The 25,551-nt window shown below is 36.3% G+C and overlaps 4 protein-coding genes across 4 annotated transcripts in view; 2 read left to right on the top strand and 2 right to left on the bottom strand.

Moving 5' to 3' along the window:
* The window catches only part of LOC108824483 (uncharacterized methyltransferase At1g78140, chloroplastic), a 39,021-nt gene extending 36,876 nt beyond the window's left edge, over nt 1-2,145 (top strand). The window contains exons 3-8 of the mRNA XM_056994007.1: nt 732-878; nt 958-1,039; nt 1,127-1,323; nt 1,399-1,510; nt 1,576-1,683; nt 1,826-2,145. Of these exons, the coding sequence (XP_056849987.1) occupies nt 732-878; nt 958-1,039; nt 1,127-1,323; nt 1,399-1,510; nt 1,576-1,683; nt 1,826-1,996 (817 nt within the window). The 3' untranslated portion in view covers nt 1,997-2,145. The remainder of the gene's footprint in view (nt 1-731; nt 879-957; nt 1,040-1,126; nt 1,324-1,398; nt 1,511-1,575; nt 1,684-1,825) is intronic.
* Nucleotides 2,146-5,900: 3,755 nt separating this feature from the next.
* On the top strand, nt 5,901-8,870 carry LOC108823677 (inactive TPR repeat-containing thioredoxin TTL3). The gene is made up of 5 exons (XM_018596932.2): nt 5,901-6,697; nt 6,793-6,988; nt 7,092-7,267; nt 7,868-8,201; nt 8,515-8,870. Exons 1-5 carry the CDS (start codon nt 5,994-5,996, stop codon nt 8,653-8,655), a joined length of 1,551 nt encoding a protein of 516 aa, XP_018452434.1. The 5' UTR covers nt 5,901-5,993; the 3' UTR covers nt 8,656-8,870.
* A 755-nt stretch (nt 8,871-9,625) lies between these two features.
* On the bottom strand, nt 9,626-11,194 carry LOC130499686 (uncharacterized). Its single transcript, XM_056994015.1, has one exon. It carries the CDS (start codon nt 10,859-10,861, stop codon nt 9,875-9,877), a length of 987 nt encoding a protein of 328 aa, XP_056849995.1. The 5' UTR covers nt 10,862-11,194; the 3' UTR covers nt 9,626-9,874.
* Nucleotides 11,195-15,923: 4,729 nt separating this feature from the next.
* LOC108823588 (F-box protein AUF1) lies at nt 15,924-17,157 on the bottom strand. Its single transcript, XM_018596824.2, has one exon. It carries the CDS (start codon nt 17,045-17,047, stop codon nt 16,079-16,081), a length of 969 nt encoding a protein of 322 aa, XP_018452326.2. The 5' UTR covers nt 17,048-17,157; the 3' UTR covers nt 15,924-16,078.
* Between the last annotated feature and the right edge of the window lie 8,394 nt (nt 17,158-25,551).

Genomic DNA, 25,551 nt, shown 5'->3' with positions numbered 1-25,551 from the left:
TGAGGAGATTGGCGGGGGCACATGACGTCTGTGCTTACGACGCCTATGATTGTGGAGAGTTGCGGGGGTACAGAGACGTTTGTACTTACGACGCCATCAGGTTAGCGGGGTACAGCTTGGACCACTGTATTACGACGCAAATGGAGTGTATATATCTATATCCTTATGAGGAAATGCGGGGTGCAGAGAGTATATCTATGTGCTATCATCGCATTGTTTGTAGCATGTCTAAGTGCACTAGACATATATTGTTGTTCTATGTGGTGTAATAGGCGCCGTGTTTGTTTCATGTTAGAACTAGACTTCCATAGTGGGAGTTCTATTTACTCAAGTCAGTGCTTTGCGGTTTAGTTTTCCATACCTCACTGAGCGACTCCCCTGTTGCTCACCCCTCTTTCTTCCCTCTTTCAGGTGAGACCGATGAGCAGGAGTGATCATATCGGACTAGTGCTACTATTTGGGCTCGTGGGCTTTATCGTTTTATCGTTTTATCTTTTATTGTTATTGGGCCTTTAGGCCTTCGGACTTCTATCGTTTATGTTATTTCTTATTTCAGCCTTCGGGCTTATGTTGTTATTTATATTTCGGATGTTTATTTTCGGATTTGACTTTATGATATGACGTGGATTTTATTATCCGTATTATTATTATTATTTCCGCTGCGCCATTATTTTATCGTTACTTTTTCTCGAATTATTTTATCATATTCGCCAGACGCGGTCGCGTCACAGAGGATCTGCTGCCTCTGGTAGTACTCAACTACAATGCAGTACCTGTAAAAAGAGTTACTCAGCTAATGAGACACATCTTGATTTGGCTGTGGCTAGTGGAACCAAGCATTACACTGAACCACTGCCTCTTTCAATCGAGTTATTCAGGTACATGGTGATAACTGATAAGTAATCTCTATATTATCTTCTAACTAACCCAACTCATTGCCCTTTTTTATTTTTATAGGAATCCATTAGTCTCTTTCCTTTACGAGAGAGGTTGGCGTCAAAATTTCATATGGGGTGGTTTTCCAGGACCAGAGAAAGAGGTAACCACAGTTTTTTTATGTACGTGTTATACGCTATTCATCTAGCCAGATGCATTAGTAACACTGTGTTACATTTTATTTCCACAGTTTGAAATGGCTAAGGAATACTTGAAGCATGTTTTGGGAGGTAATATTATTGACGCCAGTTGCGGAAGCGGCATGTTCTCGAGATTATTTGGTAAGAGTGAGCATTTTGCTATGGTGTTCGCCCTTGACTACTCGGAGAATATGCTGCGACAGTGTTACGAGTTCTTGAAACAGGAAGCTAACCTAATTGACAAAAAGTTTGTTACTTACACCTTTTTATTCTATTATTGTCTAAAATGTTAAGTAAACAAATGTCTTGTGTTTTTTTTCAGGATCGTTGTGCTGGCTCGAGCAGACGTAGCTAGACTCCCGTTTCTTTCGGGCTCAGTTGATGCTGTCCATGCTGGTGCTGCGTTACATTGCTGGCCTTCACCATCTTCAGCTGTAAAACTTTTTTAGCTCAATATAAAAACTAAATGCAATGTTGATGTTCTCTTTTGAACTTTTAGGTTGCTGAGATAAGCCGTGTTCTTAGACCTGGAGGAGTATTTGTTGCCACCACGTTCATCTATGATGGCCTTTTCCGTTTTATACCGTTCTTGGAGGATCTTCGCCAGGTGTGTGTATATATATATATATATATTAGCCTTTTTTATTGTAACACGTATATATGTTATCCTTAAAAAATATATTTAGTTGCTGTTTTGCACATTGGTGTGGTCCGTGGCTAATAATGAGTTCTGGTGCTGCCAATGATAGGAAGTAATGAGATATTCTGGTTCTCACATGTTTCTGAGCGAACGTGAGCTGGAAGATCTCTGCAAATCATGTGGACTCGTTGGTTTCACTTGTGTTAGAAACGGGCTATTTATAATGCTTTCGGCCACAAAACCCAGCCAGATAAGCTCAGCTTCCTGTGAAGAGCTTTAGTCCTCGGAAGTATATATACACAATCTTTCCGTTGTTGAAAATTTGGTTTAATTAGAGTTTTAACAATGTAATAACATGCATTTTAAATTTAAAACCTATATTGTAAAGTATTTTGCAAATGTTATTTTATCTACTACTGGCTTGTATAATTGATTTTTTTTCTCAAGACCAAACATGGGCCTAATCTACCATTTGCTGGTGTTTGAGACAAGTCTTATATTACAAGTTCCAACGATTGAAAATGATTTCATGAATAAGCAACGGCCCATGTTTGGTAAAGACTTGGGATTGGAGCTAAGATCCCAAGTGAAGAAATATCCAAAAAGAGTAAGTCTTCTTCTTTTTGTTCTTTTTCCCTTCTAAGCCAAGCATATGTTGTAGTCCCAATGTGCCTTTGGATCATGTGCCTTTATCTTTCTCATACATTTTTAGTCAGTAGTCAAGAGTATTTTAAATTTTATTGTTTATATTTTGGAAATTCCGTATCAAATAGCAAATCAATTCTTAACATTCTAAGTAATAAAAACCCAATTGATCAACATGACGACAGCTAATAAATTATGAATATTTTACTCAACATTTGAATTTTTTTAGTTAATTTTAAAACCTTTCATCACGATACAGTCTGATATAAAATGAATTATGCATAGAAATTCACGTCGTTTAAAATTTTTGCTTCTCCGATGCATGTATGAGTACGAACTAATATCAAATTCAAGATATTTCGGATATTTATAAGAAATGATCGCCTTTCCGCATTTTTAATCTTTTACCCAAAGGCAGCGTCGTTATTTTATTCCGTTCACAAGGTCCACACGCCATAGATTCAATCATTTTGTTTGCCATCTTTAACATTATTTGACTATGATTTGGTATTTACGGTGTCGGTACAGTTCCATGATACGAACAAAACCCATTGTTTTAATTGGTAAAGTAAAACTACAGGCAACTTTGACTCATTTTCTTACCAGGTAGGCATTTTTATGTAACCTGAAATTAAGTTCAACCAACAAAATAATTCAATAGCGGCAGTTTTTTCTGCATGTGTAAAACTTCTAAAAGTGAAATTAAATTACTTGTCATGCTTATGCGTCAAAGAATGTACAATTAATTATCCGTAGTTTTTTTTTATCATCCGCCATCTACATGTTTGCATGCACATATGAATCATACAAGGAGTTGGCAAAAAAAAAGAGTCATACAAGGAAGTATGTTTAAATGTATTAAACATATACGATATATAACCGTAATCATCAAATCACTTATTTTCTTTTGCTTCATCATGCATTTCTTAGAAACTATAATACTTATAGTCGGAATAAGAAGCCCTAGATGTATATCTTATCAGATATGCAATGATCACGGGGCTGCATATAAAAGAATTTATGCACTTTGAGTACAGTAGAGGTTTATCAAAAGACTTTCCTTACTGTATATATATATTGGTTTGCGCACATTTTATATTTTCCTTTAGGTATATTTTACGTATCGATCTTTTTGTTTTCGTCTTGAATGCATACTCAAAAATAAGTGACTCAGTGTACAATATGTTTGGGTGAGTGATAAAACTACAACATGCTTGAATACAACCAATGGCCATATATATAACTATATTATATTTCCCCATGCCTACCAATTGTTAGTACATATCTTGGGTCAATCAGACTATTCATTTACCTAAATTCATTAATATATAATGTTGGGAAAATTAAAGTCACTTGATAAATCATAGAACTAGAAGCATTGGTCAATCTACAAAAGGAGTCACAAGACACAATACATGCAGAACTGCCGTCTCAAAACAAACTAATATTAGTCTGTGGTGCTATTAAATATGTCCAGCTTTTCGTTATTTGTGACCATGTATTACAATGGGGCATATTCTTTTTTTATTTACAGAATTTTTAATTAAATCGAAATTTAGACTAGTCGTAAGGTCCATATACCGCCACATAGTGATGAATAGTATGCTTGTTCTTAAAGGAAAGATGTCTTCAAAATAGAATGATTATTTCGATTTTTATAAGTTATAAATCCTCAGTTTTTGACTACTTTTTTGGTATTTATGTTGAAATGTTTTGAAAAAAGAGAGAGGATATATTTACGTGGCTTGCTTTGGGTTTATTATAACTTTGTTCATAGCTTTATCCTTCTTCGTTTTTAAGTAGAAATATTCTTATGTAGCACGAGTTTTTAAAGTTGTCGGCAAGCAAAAGCACATTCATTCCATGCATTGTTCCAAAATTCATATACGGAGCATTTACTAAAAGAGCAGACAAAAATACGCTCAACATACAAATTTGCTGACACTATATCTTATCTGAAAACATCTACCAATGATTTTTTTTGTCATCCATCTACCAATGATTAATATACTTAAATTTGATCTAGTTTATAGTCATAAGTATATAAACGAAGCCTCAAAAAAAAAAAAGTATATAAACGAAGCCTCAATTTTCACAAAAAGCCTCAATTTTTGCTCTACCTTCTCTTAACTGTTAGATGTTAGTTAAATCTATAACAAAAAGTTTGAGGTATACGTGTTGGTGGAAGGACAAAAATGAAGAAAGAGTGGTCAAAGCCAAATTAAACACACAAACAAACAGAGAAAGCTGCCTAATGTGACAGAAGGTCCCCGACAAAGCCGGCACCGACTCACACAAACGTACACAACGGCAATGTATACTCTATCATCCACACGAACACAATTATATATGTTAAAACTATATATATATCAAAATGAATCAGCATTTAGCACACGTAAATTGTAATATTTGGTTTATAATATTTCTCAACACAAGTCGCTGTTTTGGAAAGAAGCTCCCATTTATAATATTTAATTGTTTAAGCGGATTTTCAGCAAATTTATTCACCAATCTTTGAGTGGATTTGGTTGTTATTAAAACAAACAAAAACTTGAGATGAAAAATAATAAAAGAAAGAAAAAGGCAAACAGTTTGGTGGTTGTTATCGAATAATTATTGTGGATATCAGTCACCCACTATATTATTGTGAAAGCTTTGGCGTTTAAGAGGATAAACTTAATTATACCACTAATTGCTTTTATAAAGCACTATTAAAATTGACCCTTTGGTTCTTTGCTCTTTCATTAATTTGTTAGTGTAATAAAGGCTAATGCCATTACCATAAGTTAGATAAAAATGATAATACATACATGCCACTTCAAAATTATAACAAATATAGTTATTATAATCAAGAAGGTAGGAAAATATAAGAATCAGACACAACTTTTGAAATTCGAAACAGAACAACCACAAAACTATAAATCTTAATATCTACTTTGAAATGTTCAACTATGAAATAGATTAATATAAATTGAAATATAAAACCAGAAAAACTGTAAAATTTGGTAATCAACCACTTCGAATGGCCGCTTGAATGAAACTAATATTACAACCTCTTTGTAATTTAGAAAAAAAATTGGCAACCAATAGCAGAATTGTTGACTTTAGTATTAATCACTTGTTATTGCATTTACCCATTTTTCCAACTAAAGGGTTTAATTTTCATTGTATTAATCATTAGCCAAAATGTCGACAAAATAATGATAACAAAAGCTATTTTAATCTTTTACAAGGCTCCAAATACATTTGAACAATCTATGGCATCTTTTCGTCTTTATCCATCAAGACAATAAAATAATCAACAATCAACAATGGGGTCAGTCTAATACAGTGTTTCTATCACTATTTCAGAAACGAATGTCTTAGAGAATCGACCCCATAAAATCAAATTAAATCTAATTTTTGGATTTTAGAAAACAAAAGCAGATTTTTTGTGTTAGAGCAAAAGGCAGACAAAAAAAAAAATTAAAGTTGGTTTCTTGTAAAGAACTCAATAGTAACTCTCGTATTAGACTTATATAAATACATTAAACAGCTTTCATCTTCAACTCAGAAAACTTATTACTCCTCTGTTTCATCGAACTCTCTTCACATTGTTTTATCTTCTTCAAAGATTTCAATATTTTCTTAAAATGGCTAAAGCTAAGAAGATCTCTACGGATCAGAGATTGGGTTGTGAGAGTCTCCTTGGCTGTATTTTCCAGAGTTGGAGTCCTCGTCGACGGAAACCCTCTTTACCGGAGAAAGATCACAAAGCAAAAGATTACTTGCCTCCCAAGTCAACCACCATTACAAACCCTAAAATCATTCCAAGAAAATCAACCGATTCTTTTGCTCAGACAAAGAGACAAGATCCACAGAAGACCAAACCGGACGAAATTAACGCAAGAAAATCATCAGATTCAGCAAGAAAATCATCAGAATCCGCAAGAAAATCTTTGTCCTCGGCTTCACCAAGAACAGAGAGCAAGAGGTTTTCACCTAACGGCGTGATGGGAAACATCATCGTGAAACCGCAGCCCGCCGTTAAATCTCCTGACGTGTCACAGACAAGAAGTCGGTGGGAGGGCAAAACTGTAAATTACAGACATGATCCGGAGACTCTGAAGAGAATGGGAAACGAAGAGTATTGTCGTGGAAGGTTCGGAGAAGCTCTTGTGTTTTACGAGAGAGCCATCTTAGCTGACCCTAAAACGCCGACGTATTGGTCTAACAAATCCGCCGCCTTGATCAGTCTTGGTCGTCTTTTAGAAGCTTCCGATGCATGCGAAGAAGCTCTAAGGCTTAACCCTAATTACGAGAGAGCTCATCAGAGACTTGCTTCCCTCCAACTCAGGTAGAGTCTTCTCCTCTCTGTTTTTTTTTTTGCTTTATTTCTTACTTGGTCCCTGTATTTACTGTTGTTATCTGATTATACCCTAAAACAACTAGATTGGGTGAGGTTGAAAAAGCTTTGTGTCACTATAACCAAGCTGGAAAATACACAGAGACAAAACATATAGAACAAGTTGAAGATGTTATAAAATGCTTAAGGAGGTGCAACGAAGCTAGGAGATCAAAGGAATGGAATGTTGTGTTGAAAGAGACTTGTTTTGTGATATCATATGGAGCAGATTCTTCTCCTAGGGTAAGCTTTCTTTCTTGTTCATATCATATAAAATGTTTTTATGTAGTAATAATGAGCCAAAAGCTGTATTAGCTTAATTAAACCCATAATTGTAAACCTGAAGGTCTATGCACTCCAAACTGAGGCGTTATTGCATCTTCAGCGACAAGAAGAAGCGTATGATGTGTACCGGAAAGCAACAAAACGCTTAGACATCGATAGTTTCATAAAGATTTTTGGTCTTTCCATTACTTCTTACATCTTAATGGTCGGATCTCAGGTCTACATTGCAGCAGGAAGGTCAGTAGCACTAACACACCAGAGGCCTTCCCTTTTGTTTCATTTTATAGTAATCTTCTCCAGTTTTAAACTAGGTCGCTTAAAAGTATACAAATACTGATTAAAATAATAAAAATTGAAAAATTCATATGTATATGTATATATGAGTTCGTTGACAGAATAAAAGAATAATTACTATATATTTTTTATGTTTTATAGTAAGTGGGGTTTTATAGAAAAAAATTACTTCAAACTATATTATCTTTTACTTTAAAATGAAAATTAATTTAATTTATATTATTTTAACATCTGTATTCTGGAATTAGTTTATTATGGTTAAATAAGTCTTAGAATGATTTTATATTAAAATTTCTATTATTGTTGTTTGAGAATATGTTTTATATATTGATAACTTTATAAGTAATAAATATTAGTATTATTTTACATAAACTTCAGTATTATTAATTTTAAAGTTTTTACTATACCTAAAAAATCCAAGGACCAGCATACGAACGCACTGGTTAAATATAACATATACACATTATACAGTGCAAACAAAGTCCATGTTATTTCACTTCTAAAACGTGAGAGGCCTTTTGTATTGTTTTCTTTTATGGACAGATTTGAAGATGCAGTAACAGCGTCGAGGCAAGCGTCTCGACTAGATCCGAGTAACGAAGAAGTAAAAGCAGTGGCTAGAAAAGCGAGGGCAGTTGCTGCGGCGAGACTCACCGGCAATTTACTATTCAACGCGTCCAAATTCGAAGCGGCTTGCGTGGTTTACACGGAAGGACTCGAGCAAGACCCTTGCAATGCTCTCTTGCTCTGTAACAGAGCGGCCTCAAGATTCAAGCTTGGTCAGTTCGAGAAAGCCGTTGAAGATAGCACACTGGCTCTCAATCTCCAGCCATCGTACAGGAAGGCGAGGCGGCGCAGGGCAGATTCTTATGCGAAGGTATTCAAATTTCAAAAGCTCATATTTGAGAACCAATATAAACAGTACGTTAGGTTAGGTTAGTGGTTTAACACACTCACAGAGTTAGTTACATTGTGCTATTAGTTCGATTCTAGCTGAAAGGGATATTTTATGTTGTATCATCATATTTTAGGATGAATGGTTCCTGACCTAGAGGGAGATTAGGGATTAACCCGAGCTCTCCTATTTAATTAAAAAAGAAAACTACGACTGAATTTTCATATCAATATGGTACATTGATATATTTTAAAATTTGTTGTGAATGTAATTAATTCTTTTTTGGCTTATTTAGTTGGAGAAATGGCAACATGCGATTCAAGATTATGAGTTGTTGATGATGGAGACACCTGAAGACGAGGAGACTAGAAGAGTCTTGGCTGATGCAAATGTCCGGTTTAAAGGAGCCGGCTCGGATTTAGTTGTTGTGAATTGAGACGAGAGATTTTGATTTTGAGTAAGCCGAATTGTATAGTTTCAAGAGATTTTTAAGAACGATTTGGTTGTGTCTGCTTGTTTGTTTGCCTTGTTTTGCTAAATTAGATCTCACGATCGTTTTCTTATTTTAGGGCGTTTGTGTGTGTGTGTGTGTGTGTGTTTACCAATTACCATAAAAGTTTTGTATCAAATGAATATACTGAAAGCTCATCACGTAAGTGTTTCTTCTGATCTCTCTTTTTTACAAATATTATAATTTTGATCTTTGAGGCTCCTTATAGACTAGAAACAGCATGTCTCATGTCAATGACCTTGCTTCGAGGGCTTGCGGGTTCATGGGCACAGTTGAACAAGGCGCTCGATAACCTACTTGTGATCTAGCTATAGTATTAAAACCAACCATGTGTGATAAAGTGAAAGGACTTCGTCAAGCCATCTCATCAAATTAAATTCGCTATGAATTATTCTTCTTGTCAATAGTATTTTTAATACTAAAAATTATTACAAAATAATTTCATATAATACTTATAGTTATCCAGTGACATCTATATAATTTTCGTCTAGTTTCCCATGTACTTAAAGGTTAAAAATGTATACTGATATATCATCACATTATGAACATTTGGCAATGATCATATGTATGTTATGCGCTTCTCCATTAAAGCCGACGAACTTGCACATTGTTGGCTAATGTTATTGTCAGGAAGAAGTGTGTTACTGATGATCACTATGTTCAACGTGTGTGACGTTCAATCTGGTTATATATCTCCATCCAGAAACCACTATTTATTTGTTTGAATTACTATTTTATACAACGTAAAACTGGAGTAATGTCCACTGTGAATTGCGCCGCAAATTGAAATGTATGTTTTCATCTTAACTTTACCATTTGATTTAACTAGAATATGGTTCATTTATCAAACTCCTCAGCGGTTTACAAATATACACATAATGACTTTAGTGTAAAATACCGAAAAAGATAAAAGACCATGTACATATTTACGTTACGTTACACACGTCGTGATGAAAAAAAAACACACTGAAACAAAGTAAAAACAAACCTTTTGAGATACGAAACAGAGTAACCCTAGAAACTCAAGAAACCAAAGAAAAAAAAGTGAAAACAAGTACCAAAATTAATAAACACAAAATCTAAATGATAGTATAAAAAAATCTTAATCATATCTTTAAAATACGATGATTAATAGTGAGAAATATTAGCTTTTCCAGCTTCGACTACGAGACAGAGGATCTTGATTAATTCCTCCGACAACCCAAGTCTCCTTAGCTATGTCTGAAGAGAGTCTGTAATAATCAGTATCGTATCTCATCAACACTAGTTCCATATTCTCTTCCTCCATTAGTGATCTCAAATCCTTCTTATTCTTCTTCTTATTCACACTCATCTCTTGATCCTCTGTTTCTTCTTCTTCTTCCCTGTTTCCATGCTCTGTTTTCACTTGCATTCTCTCTTCTAACCAACTCTTCGCTGGAGCCGATCTACACCTCATCAGCAAAAGCGCGTTCGGCGGCGGAACCGCCGGTTCCGCGTCTGCGTTTTCATCAACCACGCACTTCTTGTTGTTCTTGTTGTCGTCGTTAGTGCTCTGTTCTTCCTCTTGTAAAACCATAAACCATTTGGAGAAAACAGTCTTTTGTTCCTCTTCATCATCTTCCTCTTCTTCCTCGTCGTCGCTAGTGACATCAGCATGTCTGAAATCACCAAAACACCTGAAATCGAACTTGATGTTCCTTAGACAAGTCAAGAAACCCATCACATCTTTCTTCAGTCCAAGAAACTTGCTCTGCGACTTGTTGCTGCTATGTATCCTCTCTATCTCCTCCATCACAGACCGCCAGTTCTTTCCTTTCCCGCCGCATTTTCTCGGCCGGACTTTGATCTGACCGGCGCAAGTAACTTTAGGAGAAGTGGGCTCGGCTGTTTCGTCATTACCCATGTTCTTACTACTTGCTTGTTTAGCCCACAAAGCAGGACTCCCGTGTCCTCCTCCTCCTCCTTTTGAGAGTTTGCTGAGCTGGCGACGGTGGTGTGGACGACGGTTGGTGGAGATGGAAGGACGAGTTGGGCTGCAAATGGGTTTAGGTGCAAGAGCTAAGTGGGTTCTTGAAGGGAAACAAACCAACAAATCTGCAGAGTAACCAGAAGAAGAGGATCCTCTGTTTCCATCTCTTCCTTTGATCATTGGCTTTTTATTTTTATTCTCTGTTTTTTTGTTTTGTTTTCTTGGTGCTTGGTTTTTGGATGGATCTCTCAATAGGAGGGCTCAGCTTTTTTATGTTTGGTTTTATAAAACTCTTCTTTTCTTTGTAGGCTTTGAAATTCTTGTGACAGCTTTTACATGCTTTTTGCTTTTTGTGTATGAAAAAACTTTCTTTTTGTTGAAACTCCTTTCACAACAAAAAGTAAAAAGTGAAAAAAAAAATCGGTGGTGCAGAGTACCAACTGTCTTTGTAAAATTGGTGGATAAATATGAAGAAGCAGAAGAATAAGAAGATGTGCTGGGGTCAAATGAGTGAAATTGGGTTACTACCACTTTATTCCAACTTAAACAAGAAGCTTCTTGACTGAAGCATTCACTTTCAACATTCAATGGTCGTCACCACTTCTTATTCATACATATATTTGTTAATCATTTCACTTTGAGATTTATCCCAATATCACACTGTTGATAGTGCTGAGTTTGTATTTATATAGTGAACAAATGTGACATCAATATTTGATTACTATAAAACTCATATAACAGTCTAGATTTTACCTCTATAAGCTTGATTACAGAAAGAATGCATTCGTCATAGTTCCTATGTTTATTGATAAATCGATCCACAATCAAATTCCAAAGGTTTTTATTCTAGTCTGGTTTTATATCGACATTTTATGTGTGTGTACAAATATATTCATAGATGAAAATAGTTTATTCACACAACCAAAACAAATGAAGAGAATAACATGTGAATGTGACAAAGGTGATGATGGGTTATAGTCGAGTGCTCCAATATATTAAAGTTGAAAGGTTTCGTGGGCTTTACTTTTGCAATTTCAATATATAATATAATTAGTACTGGCATTTTATCCGTTAATTTTAGTTTGATTCGTTTATTCGTTTCAATTCAATCTGAAAAAATTGAGATATCTATAAGTTTTCGAAGTAAAGAAAATATTAGAAACTGATATCCGTTAAAAACAAAGTAGATCACAAATACAAAAAGTTAAGATCGGATATTCGATCTGTTCTAACTTTTATATAAATATATGTATATAAAATTAAATATAATATTTTAAATGTATAATTTTATATAATTATTTTTTTCAATTAGTTTATTAGTTTTATTTATAAGATTACTTATATAAGTATTAAATTAAGAAATAAATATAAACTCTTTATAAAGACTATAATTCTTCTAAAATTTATGTTTTATAAAAATATTTAATTAATTTTTAAAAATTTATGAAACATAAGGTTTCCCTAATCTTTATTTTATACTACGTTAAAGATATTTTTTGAAAACAAATTTGTATGTCTTTGACTTTTAAAAAAATTATTTGTATTGAACAAAATGGATGAGACATTCTTTAAATATCCGTAAATATTTACAAATATATGTAAATTATTCGGATATCCAAAAAGGATATATGTATTTATCTGAAGCAAAGTAAATCAGAAAATTAGATATCCGTAAAATACGATGCAAATTTAAAATACTAAAAATTACGGTAGTATTCTATATGCGTTCACCCCTAAATATAATCATAATATTATTATATGAATAGTAAAGGAAAAGATTGTTAGGCACGAGGCTTGCTTCTTAATCCAATGGTACTCACAAGCTGTGTGGTCACATTTCCTTTTGTTGTTATTTTCTTCAACCACACACTCTTCGATTTGCCATCTCTTAGTTTAAACTACCTTCCAGCTAGATCACCAAACTAAAACACCAAATGAATATGAATTTCAGAAGTGTAAACTCTTTTTAGGGATGTGAATGATGTGATATGAGAATGATGTGATGAACAATTGGAATAGTGTGTGATAAAAGTATTTCGACATGGAAAATGAATTGTTTGATATGTGTTTCACAATTAGAAAAATATATTGCAGATAAAAATATTTGGAAAAGTTATTTAAAACTGTGGTTCTCTTCAAAGAGTTTTGATTCTCCAATATTCTGCCATTTCTAGTTCAAATAATCACACTGTTAATGGTACGTTATTTTTTTGGAAACTCTACTGTTAATAGTAAGTTACAAATTAATTTAAACTTCGGCTTCAAACACAATATTTTGATATATTGTCATGCTTCTCACGCACAATTTTTTTTCCTTCTTTACTATAATTGAAAGAGGTGCAGGTCTGTTTCCAGCTTTAGTTTTAGTACTAGATCATGACCCGCGCGACCGCGCGGATTTATTTTTTATTTTTAACACATAACATATATTCTATAATAGTTAATATAATTTGAAGTTTGTCCTTTTCACATAATATGGTTTTATATAATTTTGAGTTTTCTCATTGTTTAAGAAAAATGTTAAAACTGTTTTTTCTATTAATAATTTTTCATTGGTGTATTAGAGATATAACTGTATGGTGAAAACACTAACATAATATCAAACAATACGATTTGGTTTTGACATTGTGCTTTTTGGGAGTTTTTTTTGAATGTTTTGTGAATGTCCAATGATAAATACGAAGGCAAGTACTTGTACACACATTTTAAGTGGGAGGAATTGAATATTTTCTAACCTATTAAGTTAGATATAATAAATACAAAATCTATTGACACCGAGATTTTAGGTATAGTAGAATAAACTTGGAGAAGAGGGTTTTCCATATTCATGATTTTTCAAATCTGGTAATTTGATTGTGAATATTTGATTGTAACCGAGATTTTAGGTATAGTAGACTCAACTTGGTGAAGAGGTTTTTCAATAATCGATTTTTTTTAAAAGTATAAATTGATGTTTTTGAAATAAGAATATATGTTAGTATATTCTATTCAGTGTATATTCAAAGTAAACCTCGATTATTTGAGAATCAAAAAAATATATTCTGATATCTTTAGTATTGAGTTTTAAAAGTTATGTATCAAGCTATTTAAAAATTTAAAGATTCATCAGTATTTGATGCCAAATAATTGTTTTTTAAATCCGATATTGTAGGTTGAGAGTTATTTGGTTAATTGAATCAATTGGTTTAGTTGTATAATGACTGGCTAAAGATTCGTGTAATTTTGTAATTTTTTGTCAACCTACTCGTGTAATAATATTTATATTTTTAATAACATGTGTAATATTTATTTTTATTTCTATCTATTTATATTTTTATTTTTAATAACTCAGACTCGTGTAAATATTGGAGACATTTATCGTATTCATTTGACTATAATAAAAGAGAGGTTTATTGTATTCATTTGACTATAATAAAAGAGAGAGATTGTTATATTTGTACTATGATATAATATAAATATGATAATGTGAGTATATTCTAACAAAAAGAATAGATATTTTGTTTAATAGATGTATATAGTGTAAGACATAGATTTTATTGTGGAGTTAATTAATGGATGGTTGATATCTAACTTTTTAAGGAAATATTTAAATGAAATGTTAGACTAAAAATAATAATGTGATGTCCAACTTAAAAATCCACCTAGAAGAAGTTATAATGTTTCTGTTTTAATAAGATAGATGGTTCCAGCATTTTTCATCAAACTCTTCATCTAATCATCATTCATAGCCCAAATAAAAACATGTATAGCATGGGTATTTTGGACGTTTGGTAGTAGAACTATTGTGTGAAACTTGATGAATTATTGCGAGTTCTTGTAGATCATTAGAAAATAATACGCATTTTAGAACATATATAAATAATAATAATAATACATTTTTGTCTTGTTAGTAATTATGACACACAATTGTTACTATTATAATTGACATGAAATGGGTAAATAGGCATGCCGGTTCCCCACTTTCACTCTTGTTCACTTAAATTTACCAATGATGCGCTAATTGCGTTGACCCCTTTATAAGTATATATTTGTTGGAATGATAAATATGCACTTGGACCAACAATCACATAAACAATAAGTATCATGCCCCATCAATCAAATAGACTGAAGGATGAAATGAAAAGTTAGGTTTGTGTTATCATGTTAAGTTGCACCACACATAGAGGTAGGCCATTAGCACTAGAAATAAAGCTTTATTTAACAGTTAAGCAACAATTCCTTCAGACATATATTGTAGTATAAAGGAACATATTGTTTTTAAACTAATTTCCAAACAAACAAAAAAACTTATGTAAAGATAAAGATAGTGTTTGATTTGGTTGTGCTCTTGAGAGCGACAACATTGAGAAAGCATGTGGGTAGGCGCCATTGGCACTAACAGTCCCATTCGAAAAAGTTAGGCATTTCACATCTTACCCCTTTTAACAAACTTAAGTCTTTTAGTTTTCTTTCTAAAATCACAATCAAACATACTTTACTATAGATAAATTGTATAAGTATGTCGTAAAGGTAAGCTTAATTGCGACAAAATCCATGACAAATGTGGGAAAAGGAAGTCTGATAAATATGAACATTGTGTTGCTTAACACTTCTAACTTGCGATCAAAGTTTTGGATTGAAGCATCATTCACCTATAGGCTATGGTTATTTCACTCTCTAATCAGACTTTTATATGTGAAATATATTCTGATATCATCTATAGGATCACCTTTTGTTTTACAACAGGAAATTAATTTCTTTAATTATAATGTTAAGAATTATATGGGTGAGGTGACCTAATCAAATAACAATATGTTTTATCATGATAGTGATAATACCCACCCAATGGCTACAAAAGCTGATTAGTATATTAAACTATGTGATGGTTATGATATCTATTCAATTCTTTATATCTACTTTATTGTTAACCAAAATTCGATAAGGATGTTGAAAAGTCGAGGTACAGCTCATAGACTTTAACTTTGAAAGAGATCTAGATCAGATTATTAGTTTTTTTTTTGTTTGTTCAAAATCAGATTATTAGTTTACTTGCTTTTCTCTGGGAGCAATTTTATCAGGCCTTAATGGGCTTATACTCGGATTCAATCGAATTCATCCTCGACTCGCATTGCAATTTGCTTAATTATTAATTGCTTGGTTTAAGTAATACCCACACCATCATAAACCTCGTGATTCTTCAGACAAAAGGGAATCTTACATAATTAGATATAACTATTTGTTTGTACCGTACTGAAACAACGCATTTAATGTGGTAATCATATTCTATTAATTGTAATAATTCGAGTTTGACCAAACTCGTACGCCATCAAGTACAGATAGCTTTGTACGGTGTTGTCGGTATACACTATACATAAAAAGGCCAAACAAATAAAAGCCCATTGGGCCTTATCATCGATTCTAAAAGGAATTCATCTCTAACACATTTCTCCTACGTTTCAGCAATGCCGTAACGGCTTCTCCGTACATACAATCGGCGGCGAACGCCTCCATCGCCAGCTCAGCATCGTTATCATCGGAAGTCACGCCACTCGGCCTCACGACCACGAGCGTCGCGGCCTCGAGACAAATCCCGCTCTTCAGCTTCAGCAACGGCGCGTGTCTCATACTCATCCTCACGTTAGGCACCTCCGTGCGCTCCCTCACGCGCTCAAAACCCTTCTCGTCCGCACACGCTTCCGTCTCTCTGTACTCTTTCATCCCCGCCGCGTCCATCACCACCGTGCCTTCCCCCTCTCTGTCGCGCACGGTTAGCCTCTCCATCTCTCTGTGCTCCTTCACGAGATCTCTCATCAGGTGGTGACGCGTCGAGGCCGCCATCAGCGCGTTGATCGTCCACACCACGCGCGTTTTCAATCCGCAGACGAACTCCGAATCGGTCTCAACAGCGTTGACCGGAGATTCCGTGGCGGATTCGTTGACCGTCGCCGATCGGAAAGCGACGATGACGGAGCTCTTGAGAGTTTCTCCGAACTCCGCCTTCCACTTAACGGCGGCGCCTTTCTCGAGATTGGCGTCGCCGCCGTATAGCTCCACGTCAAGACTCCGGATCCGGTTGAATCCGGCGAGAATCTGAGCCGGAGATTTCGGAGTTTCGGCCGGTTTAGCGGATCTGGAGAAGATCGGGAGGAGTCCGTTAATGGATTTGAAGATCGAACGGAAGAAGCTAGCCACCGGAGAATTGATCTCCGGTTCCGGCTCGGCGGCGCCGAGGATCTGATCGAGCTGGAGAAGGAGGGAGTCTGACTGAGTAGCGAGCGAGTTGAATCGTCTCGAGACGGAACGACATCGTATCAGCGTTTTGACGTCACCAACTCTGTTCAAAATGTCGATGATAACGTGGTTAGGAATCGCATCAAAAGCGTCCATGATTTATCTTAAACCTTCGGGATAAACTAGAGAGTCTTCTCCGTTCTTTCTTTCTCTCCGTTCTTTCTTTCTCTGTGTTCTTCTTTCTCTTCTGTTCTGAAGTTGAAGAGATTCTCGCCTTAAATAAGGAGAAACACATAAGCCCGATATGATATGATATTTTAATTGCCGGCATGTGGGACCATTATTGTTGCCGTCGGTATATGATATTTAATCAATAAAGAACAATGAGTACAGCTTTTCTGAATTTGATTGGTGGGTTTATATTAAATTAGGAGACATCAACGATTGAGATGCTCTCTATCAGGCGACATGGTCCTTGATCGACGGTTGAAAGCTACTTTATCATTTTTATTAAATTCTGGTCCATGCCGGGGGAAAATAATTGATAAAAATAAAAAAATAAAAAAATTATATACAGATGAATAATCATTCAATTGATATTTTAACAATATTCTCCATACTTTGTTTCTCTTATTACTTTTGAATAACAATGTGATATACCGTAAACTTACTTCAAAGTCTCATATTTTTATTGTCAATCAACAATGACATATTCTACTATGTTATACATTTTTCTTGGGTTAATATCAATAGTAAATATTATCATTGTGACACCATTATTAAAATATTATGCGTGTTGTCATAGTGTTTTCATCATATTTTTGACTTTTTAATACTGAAAGTGTATTCGCCATATTTTAAAACATAAAAAAATTCCATGTATAAGATAACACAACTAAAAAATCTATTTTGTGTGTGTGTGTTTTTATATCAAAAGACATATTTTAGTGTTTTTCCGAAAAAATGCCCAAACTTAAATGGTGATAACGTCACTATGGTTGATTTATCGTTAACTACTAGCTTACGGTCCGTATATAAGATGGTTGATTTATCGTTAATGTATTTGAGAAAACAAAAGGTATCTTATTAAGGGTAAGGTATAAAATTAATAAATAAAATAGATGGAAAATAGGGCCTTTTAATTAGTAACGTCTGAAAACTCGAAGTACATATTTTGAAACACTGAGTATAGTAGTTAGACGATGAAGATTGAAGATTGTAAAATTTTAGATCCACTTCCTTCGCCATTCAAGAGACTCCAAATCATTGGAGTGATCGGATAGTTTGATTCCAAGTTGGTCCAAAAAAAAAAGAGTGCCATAAAACTATCTTTGACTACTTCAACAACTAAAAAGCCAAAAAAGGAGATTAAATTTATGTTTTTTTTTGCGTTTACAATTAAAACAAAATTCACAAAATAATATTTTATATATATAAACATGTAGAACATGTTAGGAAAACCTAAATATAAGCGCGGGATATTATCTAAGTTATAACGTTTATGTTTAGCAATATTGGTATAGAAAACATAATTTAGTTTTTTTTATCAAATGAAAATATAATTTAGTTTAATAAAGTTTATAATGCATCTACTCACAAAATTACCTTTTATAGATATAAATATGTAGCATATGTTAGGAAGCGTTGGATATAATCAGATGTTTATTGTGCGTTTAAAGTTCTAACTTTTATGTTTAGTAATATTGGTATGAATATCAATAGACAAACAATAACAGAAACCTAAATATTTACAAAACTCGTGTGCACAAGGATTACCATCGTTCGCACACTCCCGTTGCGTATGTACGGAAATGTCAGCTACACCCGTGTTCATCAAGATCTCTCTCTCTCTCTCTCTTTTAGCATTGATGAACCATTTAGACGAGGGAGCAAAAAAAAAACAATCTGTTGTGTTGATAGTTTTGTATCTCTGTCTTTTTGAAGATTAAAAGCTTCAAATTAAAATGGCGCACTGAAATGAGAACTCAAAAAAATATAGACCGCTCGCTTTCTCTGGCGACTTCTTAGGCGATTAGGGCTTTCTCCTCCTACCGCCGCCGGTGACGGTACACCTACCGTCGCTGAGAATCTCTCCCTCTTCCGGTCTTCATGGCCCCCTCCACTGGTTCTCCCCTGCTTCTGTTTGCCCCTCCATGGCCGCCAGATCCGTGTCTCATCTCTCGAGACCTCTCCGGTGAACTCGCCGAGGAGAGCTCATCGAGGCTGCTGCATCCTGAAGTCTCGCCTCCCCCTTCCTCGGACCTCCCATCTCTGCCTCCGTCATCAATTGTGCCCTCGACTACAGTAAACCCTATCTCCTCTTCGCCTTCTCCGGCATCTTGGGTTTCAAAGCTTCAGTCTTCGGCTCACAATCTCACAAAGATGGCTTCACCTACTTTCACTGATGATGGAACCCCAGTTGTTAAGGCACCAGAGTCTGTTATCTTAAAGTCCTCTGCAATTTGGAAAGGTCACCTTGTCGCTCAATTTCACGGCACAGCTCCTTCACCGTCAAAAATTTTTGCTGACCTGAACCCGATTTGGGGGAAACAGGGCAGAATTCGAGTTAGATACCACTCAAAAAATGTTTGCTTAATATTCATTCCATGTGAGCTCGCAAGGAGATGGGTATTAGATGTTGGATTGTGGCATTCGGGCAAATGTGCCTTCTCTGTCTTCGAATGGTCCCCAAACATCAGCTTGACTCCAATGAAGTTGGAGTATGCTCCTGTTTGGATACTTTTCCGGGGTATTCCTCAAGAACTTTGGACTCTTCAGGGTTTTAGCACTATAGCTACAGGGGTTGGATTTCCGATACAATCAGAGTTCCCAAAGATCACTCCATATTCAAATGGCGCGGTAAAGCTAAGAGTCACTATCAAGCTGGATGGCAAGAGAGCTCATTCGGTAAAGGTGGTTGACAAATTGGGGAATTCTGTTCTTGTCTCAGCAGAATATTTAAAGCTTCCTCATAAGTGTGAAATCTGCTCGGAGTACGGGCATTCTGAACTTCGATGCCCAGATCGTCAGCCGCTAACAAGACAAACTTTGGCAGACAGGAATGCACCTCCGGCTGTTCCTCCTGTTCTTCCAGACAAGTCTGCTGCTTCCTCTGACTCTGTTCCTGCTGGCTCACCAAATTCAAAGAGATTAGTTCGAGCCTCAAATGCTGCCAGATCTTCTAATGGGTCCTCTTTGCAGACGGCTAAGCCTCAAATCAGAAGAACTAGGAGTTTGCCAAACACAAGAAATGGCTCACTATCTCCTCATCTCGCTGGAGGATCTCGTGAGTGGATCCCTGTAGGGCATCGACCACCCTCCCCCCGTGCTAAATCTCCACCTCCTCAGATTACTCCACGGGCCAAAACTCCTCCAGATCGTGTTCTCACTCCTGGCCCCTCTGCTGCTCGCGGCTCGCCTCCAGTTTGTGCTAATTCTCAATATGACTCTGAAGAGGAACTTATAAGAATTGCTCAATCGATTCTTAGGAAACGAATTGCAGCTGCAGAAGCAGAGTTGCCGCCTTTCTCCTCCGAAAAAGATAAGAGAAAGATCAGAAGGCAACAACGACAAGCTATGGTAAAACTCTGCAACAACCTTGACGATTCTTCTTCGCATTCTGTTTTGCAACAGCAGTCAGATATTCCAATAGTGGTTACGAGGGAGCCTTCACCCAATGGGAAGTCTCCTCTCTTTATCGAAGCCTAAGTGCTTCATCACCACCCTTTTGTCTTCTTATGAAGAGTTTTTGCTGGAATATACGAGGCCTTAATGGCGATCGAAGAAAATCGGATGTCAAAAATTGGATGCATATTAATCGGCCAATGTTTGGCGCTTTTTTGGAAACACATGTGAAGCAAGATGTTCTTGAGTCTTTATTATCTTCTACCTTACCAGGCTGGTACTTTGATTCAAATCATAGCCCAGAGGCGGAAAATGGTCGAATTGTTGTGATTTGGAATCCTATTCTATCGGTGGCTGTCTACTTCCGATCTCCGCAGATGATGGTTTGCAGTTTTTTCGATCCGAGAACGCGGGAAAATATAACTGTCTGCTTTATATATGCCTACAATGAAAGGAGTGATCGTCTACCTCTCTGGACCTCTATCAGACAGATAGCGCTATCCCCAATTGTCCGGAACTCCCCGCTTCTCCTCATGGGTGACTTTAATCAGGTTCTCTCGGTTGCGGAAGCTTACTCTCTTTTCCCTTCGGATCTCTCTATTGGTGGCATGAATGATTTTCAGGAATGTCTCCTTGAGAGTGAGTTGTTTGATCTGGCTTTCCGAGGATGCCAATTTACCTGGTCAAACTTATGTCCAACTAGCCCAAGGCTGAGGAAACTTGATAGGGCCCTCATCAACGAGGCATGGTTGGAGAGGTACCCAAACTCTCTCGCTATATTTGACGCTCCAGGGTCATCAGATCATTCTCCTTGCATTGTCACTCTTGGGGATGAGCACGTTCATAGGAAGATCAGATTCACTTTCTTCACCTTCTTCAGTTCTCACCCAGAGTATAAAACCCTGATGGAAGTTGCTTGGAATTCACCAGTCTTATCCTCTTCTCCTATTGTCTCTCTCTATCAGAAGTTACGAGCAGCAAAGGCTTGCTGCAAAGGAATCAATAGGACCGGTTTCAGTGATATAGAAAAAAGAACTAAAGAGGCTTTTTTAAACCTTCAAGAGATTCAGATGAGGGTCCTGACTAGTCCGACTCAGCAACTAGTGCAAGATGAAGCAGCTGCAAGGGATTCTTGGATCATGTTAGCTGCAGCGGAAAAGAATTTTTTTAAGATGAAGTCAAGGGTCAGATGGGAGACTAAGGGTGATCTGAACACTGACTTCTTTCACAAGACTGTCAAGGCAAACCTCTCTAGGAATGTTATTCACTACCTCACTGATGCAAATGGTAGACGAGTTTTTGATGGGCAGGAGATAAAAAATATGGTCATCCGGTTTTACTCCTACCTTCAAGGAAGATCAAATGTGGCTGTGACACCTTATGACATTGCCTATATTCAAGCGATTCACCCCTACCGTCATTCACCTACGCAATCTGGAGCGCTTGTGGCTATTCCTACAAATGACGAGATCAGAGACATTATGTTCTCACTTCCCAAATGTAAGGCTCCTGGACCTGATGGGTTTTCCTCGGAATTCTTCACTTCATCTTGGGATCTAGTGGGAAGAGATCTTCTTTCTGCGGTTAAGGACTTCTTTATCACCTCTTCCATGCCGAGGCAGGCAAATGCAACTGTGATTTCTCTGATTCCAAAGTTTGTTGGCGCTTCAGCATTGACAGACTTCAGACCAGTCTCTCTTTGTAATACAGTTTACAAGGTTATCTCAAAAACTCTGGCGGCCAGGCTTAAAACAATTACTCAGGACTCGGTTCAACTGAACCAAGTGGGTTTCATCAAAGGTCGAGTGCTAGGAGACAATGTACTTCTGGCTTCTGAATTAGTTGCAGATTTTCACAAGAGGGGAAGTGTAACAAAGGGGTGCTTGCAAGTGGATATATCCAAAGCTTTTGATAGCATAGAGTGGAAGTTCATTCTCAACATTCTACTAGCTTTCAATCTGCCTGCGATTTTCATCAACTGGATTCGGAAGTGCGTCACTTCACCTTACTACTCTGTAGCTGTAAATGGAGAATTATCTGGTTTTTTCGCTGGTGAAAAGGGCTTAAGACAAGGTGACCCAATCTCTTCCTCACTCTTCGTTATGGCGATGGACATTTTATCAAAAGAATTGGATCGTGCTGTCCTAGAAGGCAAGTTTGGAGCTCACCCGGATTGCTTAGACCCGTTGATTACTCACCTAAGCTTTGCGGACGACTTGCTCATTTTCTTTGATGGCACCCCTAGCTCCCTACGTGGCATATTATCTGTGCTCAGAGACTTTCAGGGAAAAACGGGATTAGCATTAAACCTCCGCAAAACGTGTGTGTTTGTTAACGGAGAGGATGTTACGGTCTCATCCAATATGGCTGCTGAGTTTGGCATATCAAGAGGCTCCCTGCCAGTTAAATACCTCGGCCTCCCTCTGCTTTCTCGTAAGGCTAGGATAATGGATTATCAACCCCTGCTGGATAAGATCAGATCTCGTGTAACTTCATGGCAAGCAAGACATCTTTCCTTCGCTGGCCGTCTGCAATTAATTCAGTCTGTTCTTTATAATATTATCAGGTTCTGGGCTTCAGTATATCCACTCTCAAAGGGATGTGTCGAGGCATTGGAAAAGATTTTGAATGCCTTTCTATGGTCAGGAGCTCCTGATTCGGCTCGGGGAGCAAAAGTGGCTTGGACATCTGTGTGTACTACTTTGGAGAGTGGGGGCTTGGGTCTGCGCTGTATCTCTGGTTTGAATACGGTCAATGGCATTAAGCTTCTCTGGAAACTCTTTGCTGGCTCGGATTCACTATGGGTTGCTTGGGTGAAGAGACATTATATCCCATCAAATCTTTTCTGGACTGCAGATTTTTCTACAACAGGAAGTTGGATTTGGAGATGGTTGATGGACCTGAGAGAACAGGCGCGACCTTACATTCAGTGTCAAGTAAATTCGGGTAGAAATGCTTCATTTTGGCATGACAACTGGACCCAGAATGGAGATTTACTAACTCTGACAGGTTCTCTTGGCCCTATGGTTTCTGGTATCCCATTGGAAGCCTCTGTATCATCCATCAGTTCTAATGGCCATTGGAATATCTCTTCCAGGAGCAGACACCCGATTCTCCGTATTATTCGGGCTGAGCTTCCTCCCCAGGCACCCCAAGCATCTGTCCTTGACGAGGATTCTTACCTATGGCGGAATTCTTTGACAGGTCAGGCTTCTGAGTTCTCAGTCTCCCTGTTTTATGCTACTCTCTACCCGAGTCCCCCTTCAGTATCTTGGCACAAGGCCGTTTGGTTCAAAAAAAGGATTCCGAGGCATGCTTTTATAACTTGGCTGGTCATGAGAGACAGAATGGTCACTCGCGACAGGCTTATTTCATGGGGATTGGAAGTCTCACCGACTTGCTTGCTTTGTGGTGTTGGCAATGAATCCTCCGCTCATTTATTTTTTGAATGTGAGTACTCCTTCAGCGTTTGGAGAGACCTTCTGTCAAGAACATCGCTCCAACACCCTCAAAAACTCCAGGACATCGTGGCATGGCTTTCTTCTTCTCAGATTAATGGAAAAATGAGGATCATCTTACACCTTATTTTCCAGGCATCTATTTATCACCTTTGGAAGGAGAGAAACTCAAGGATCCACACAAACACTTCCCGACCTTCACACATGGTTGTGAAGGATCTGCAACTGCAGCTCCGCACTAAACTATACTCACTCGACAGGGAAGATTCAGCTGCTCAAAGGTCCCTACATTCAACAAGGCATCGATCTCAGACCTATCTATGCATCTGGTTTGATAGGTTTCAAAGATAAGGCATCAAGAAAAGAAAGATTGCTTCAAGTGTGTTTCATGATTATGCATTTCTAAAGTTATATCTTGTTGTTTTTAAATGTTGTAAAAACTCTACTTTCATTCTTCAGAAATGGTATCGGAAATTAAAAGTTAAAAAAAAAAAAAAAAAAAAAAAGATTAAAAGCTTCTACCAAGTTATTTTTAATATATTTTAGATGCAACAATTATGTTATATGCGAATGTAAAATATTATCAACATGTATTTACACTGATTGAACTTCAACGATAACACGTTCGTAATATTATCACAAACCTTTTAGCAAAAAAAAAAAAAAAAATTATCACAAACCACTGGACAGTACGGTGTAGATATATAATACACTATTCTATTTTAGAATATAAATTATAAGAAATTTTTTATTGCTTTAATATGCAAGCTCGAGTGGGCGTAAGATAAAGTTGGGACAGGTTGTATAAATGCAACTTTTTGTCTTCTGAATTAATGCATGAATATTAGAGTTGTTGTGGCATATCTTGTCACACGTTCGTCCAAGGAGATCCATACATCGTGCACTATCTATCTTGACTCTGTGGCTGTGTATAGAAATGTCTTACTCATGAGTTATGACAATAGTTTAGATTCTAGAATATAATTTTTTTTTAACGCTGAACAATTATGTTATTATAACCATTAAAAATATTACAGACGATTATGTAGCCGACAATTCTATATATCGTATGAAGATTTACGCCTGACTACATCATCTGAGTTGTCCTATGAAATTTATATTTGACGGTACTTTTTGCGCCATGCTGCAGTTTTTTGTAAAAAAATTCTTTTTTAATTCGCATAATTTCGTTTTCTCCGAAAATTAAAATCCAAATCTCTTGGTATAAAAGTATTAATGAACTTTTGGTCAAAAAAACCATATGACCAAAAGAGCTTTCACAATTCTAGAATATGGTTAAACGGTCATGGAGTTAATATTACATACTTCCGCATTATTCGTAGCCTTGAAAAGAATAGTTGTTTGGATTGTAGACCGGCTATACCGTTACTGGAAATTCCGGTACGATGTGTAAAGTGAAGATCAACTCACGAAAATCTCTGATTCATTATTGTTTCTTGATGATATTGTCTTCCCTTAACAACTGCCAAACAAAACAAAAAATCATATACTTGTCTTTGAAATAACACTATTTTTGTTATATCTTTTAAAATAGTATAAGAGGAGAACCAAATGGCA

This window comes from Raphanus sativus, chromosome 9, assembly GCF_000801105.2.
Source record: "Raphanus sativus cultivar WK10039 chromosome 9, ASM80110v3, whole genome shotgun sequence".
NCBI lineage: Eukaryota > Viridiplantae > Streptophyta > Magnoliopsida > Brassicales > Brassicaceae > Raphanus > Raphanus sativus.
The sequence above is the reverse complement of the archived record's forward strand: the minus strand, read 5'-3'. Positions and strand labels throughout refer to the sequence as shown.

What these genes read in the sequence shown, in the direction of transcription:
- LOC108823588 (XM_018596824.2), bottom strand. Translation starts at nt 17,047, where the DNA reads ATGGACGCTTTTGATGCGATTCCTAACCACGTTATCATCGACATTTTG.
- LOC108823677 (XM_018596932.2), top strand. Translation starts at nt 5,994, where the DNA reads ATGGCTAAAGCTAAGAAGATCTCTACGGATCAGAGATTGGGTTGTGAG. An exon ending in GTCTACATTGCAGCAGGAAG is followed by an intron (nt 7,268 to 7,867) that starts GTCAGTAGCACT and finishes TTTTATGGACAG; the next exon opens with ATTTGAAGATGCAGTAACAG. An exon ending in GGGCAGATTCTTATGCGAAG is followed by an intron (nt 8,202 to 8,514) that starts GTATTCAAATTT and finishes TGGCTTATTTAG; the next exon opens with TTGGAGAAATGGCAACATGC.
- LOC130499686 (XM_056994015.1), bottom strand. Translation starts at nt 10,861, where the DNA reads ATGATCAAAGGAAGAGATGGAAACAGAGGATCCTCTTCTTCTGGTTAC.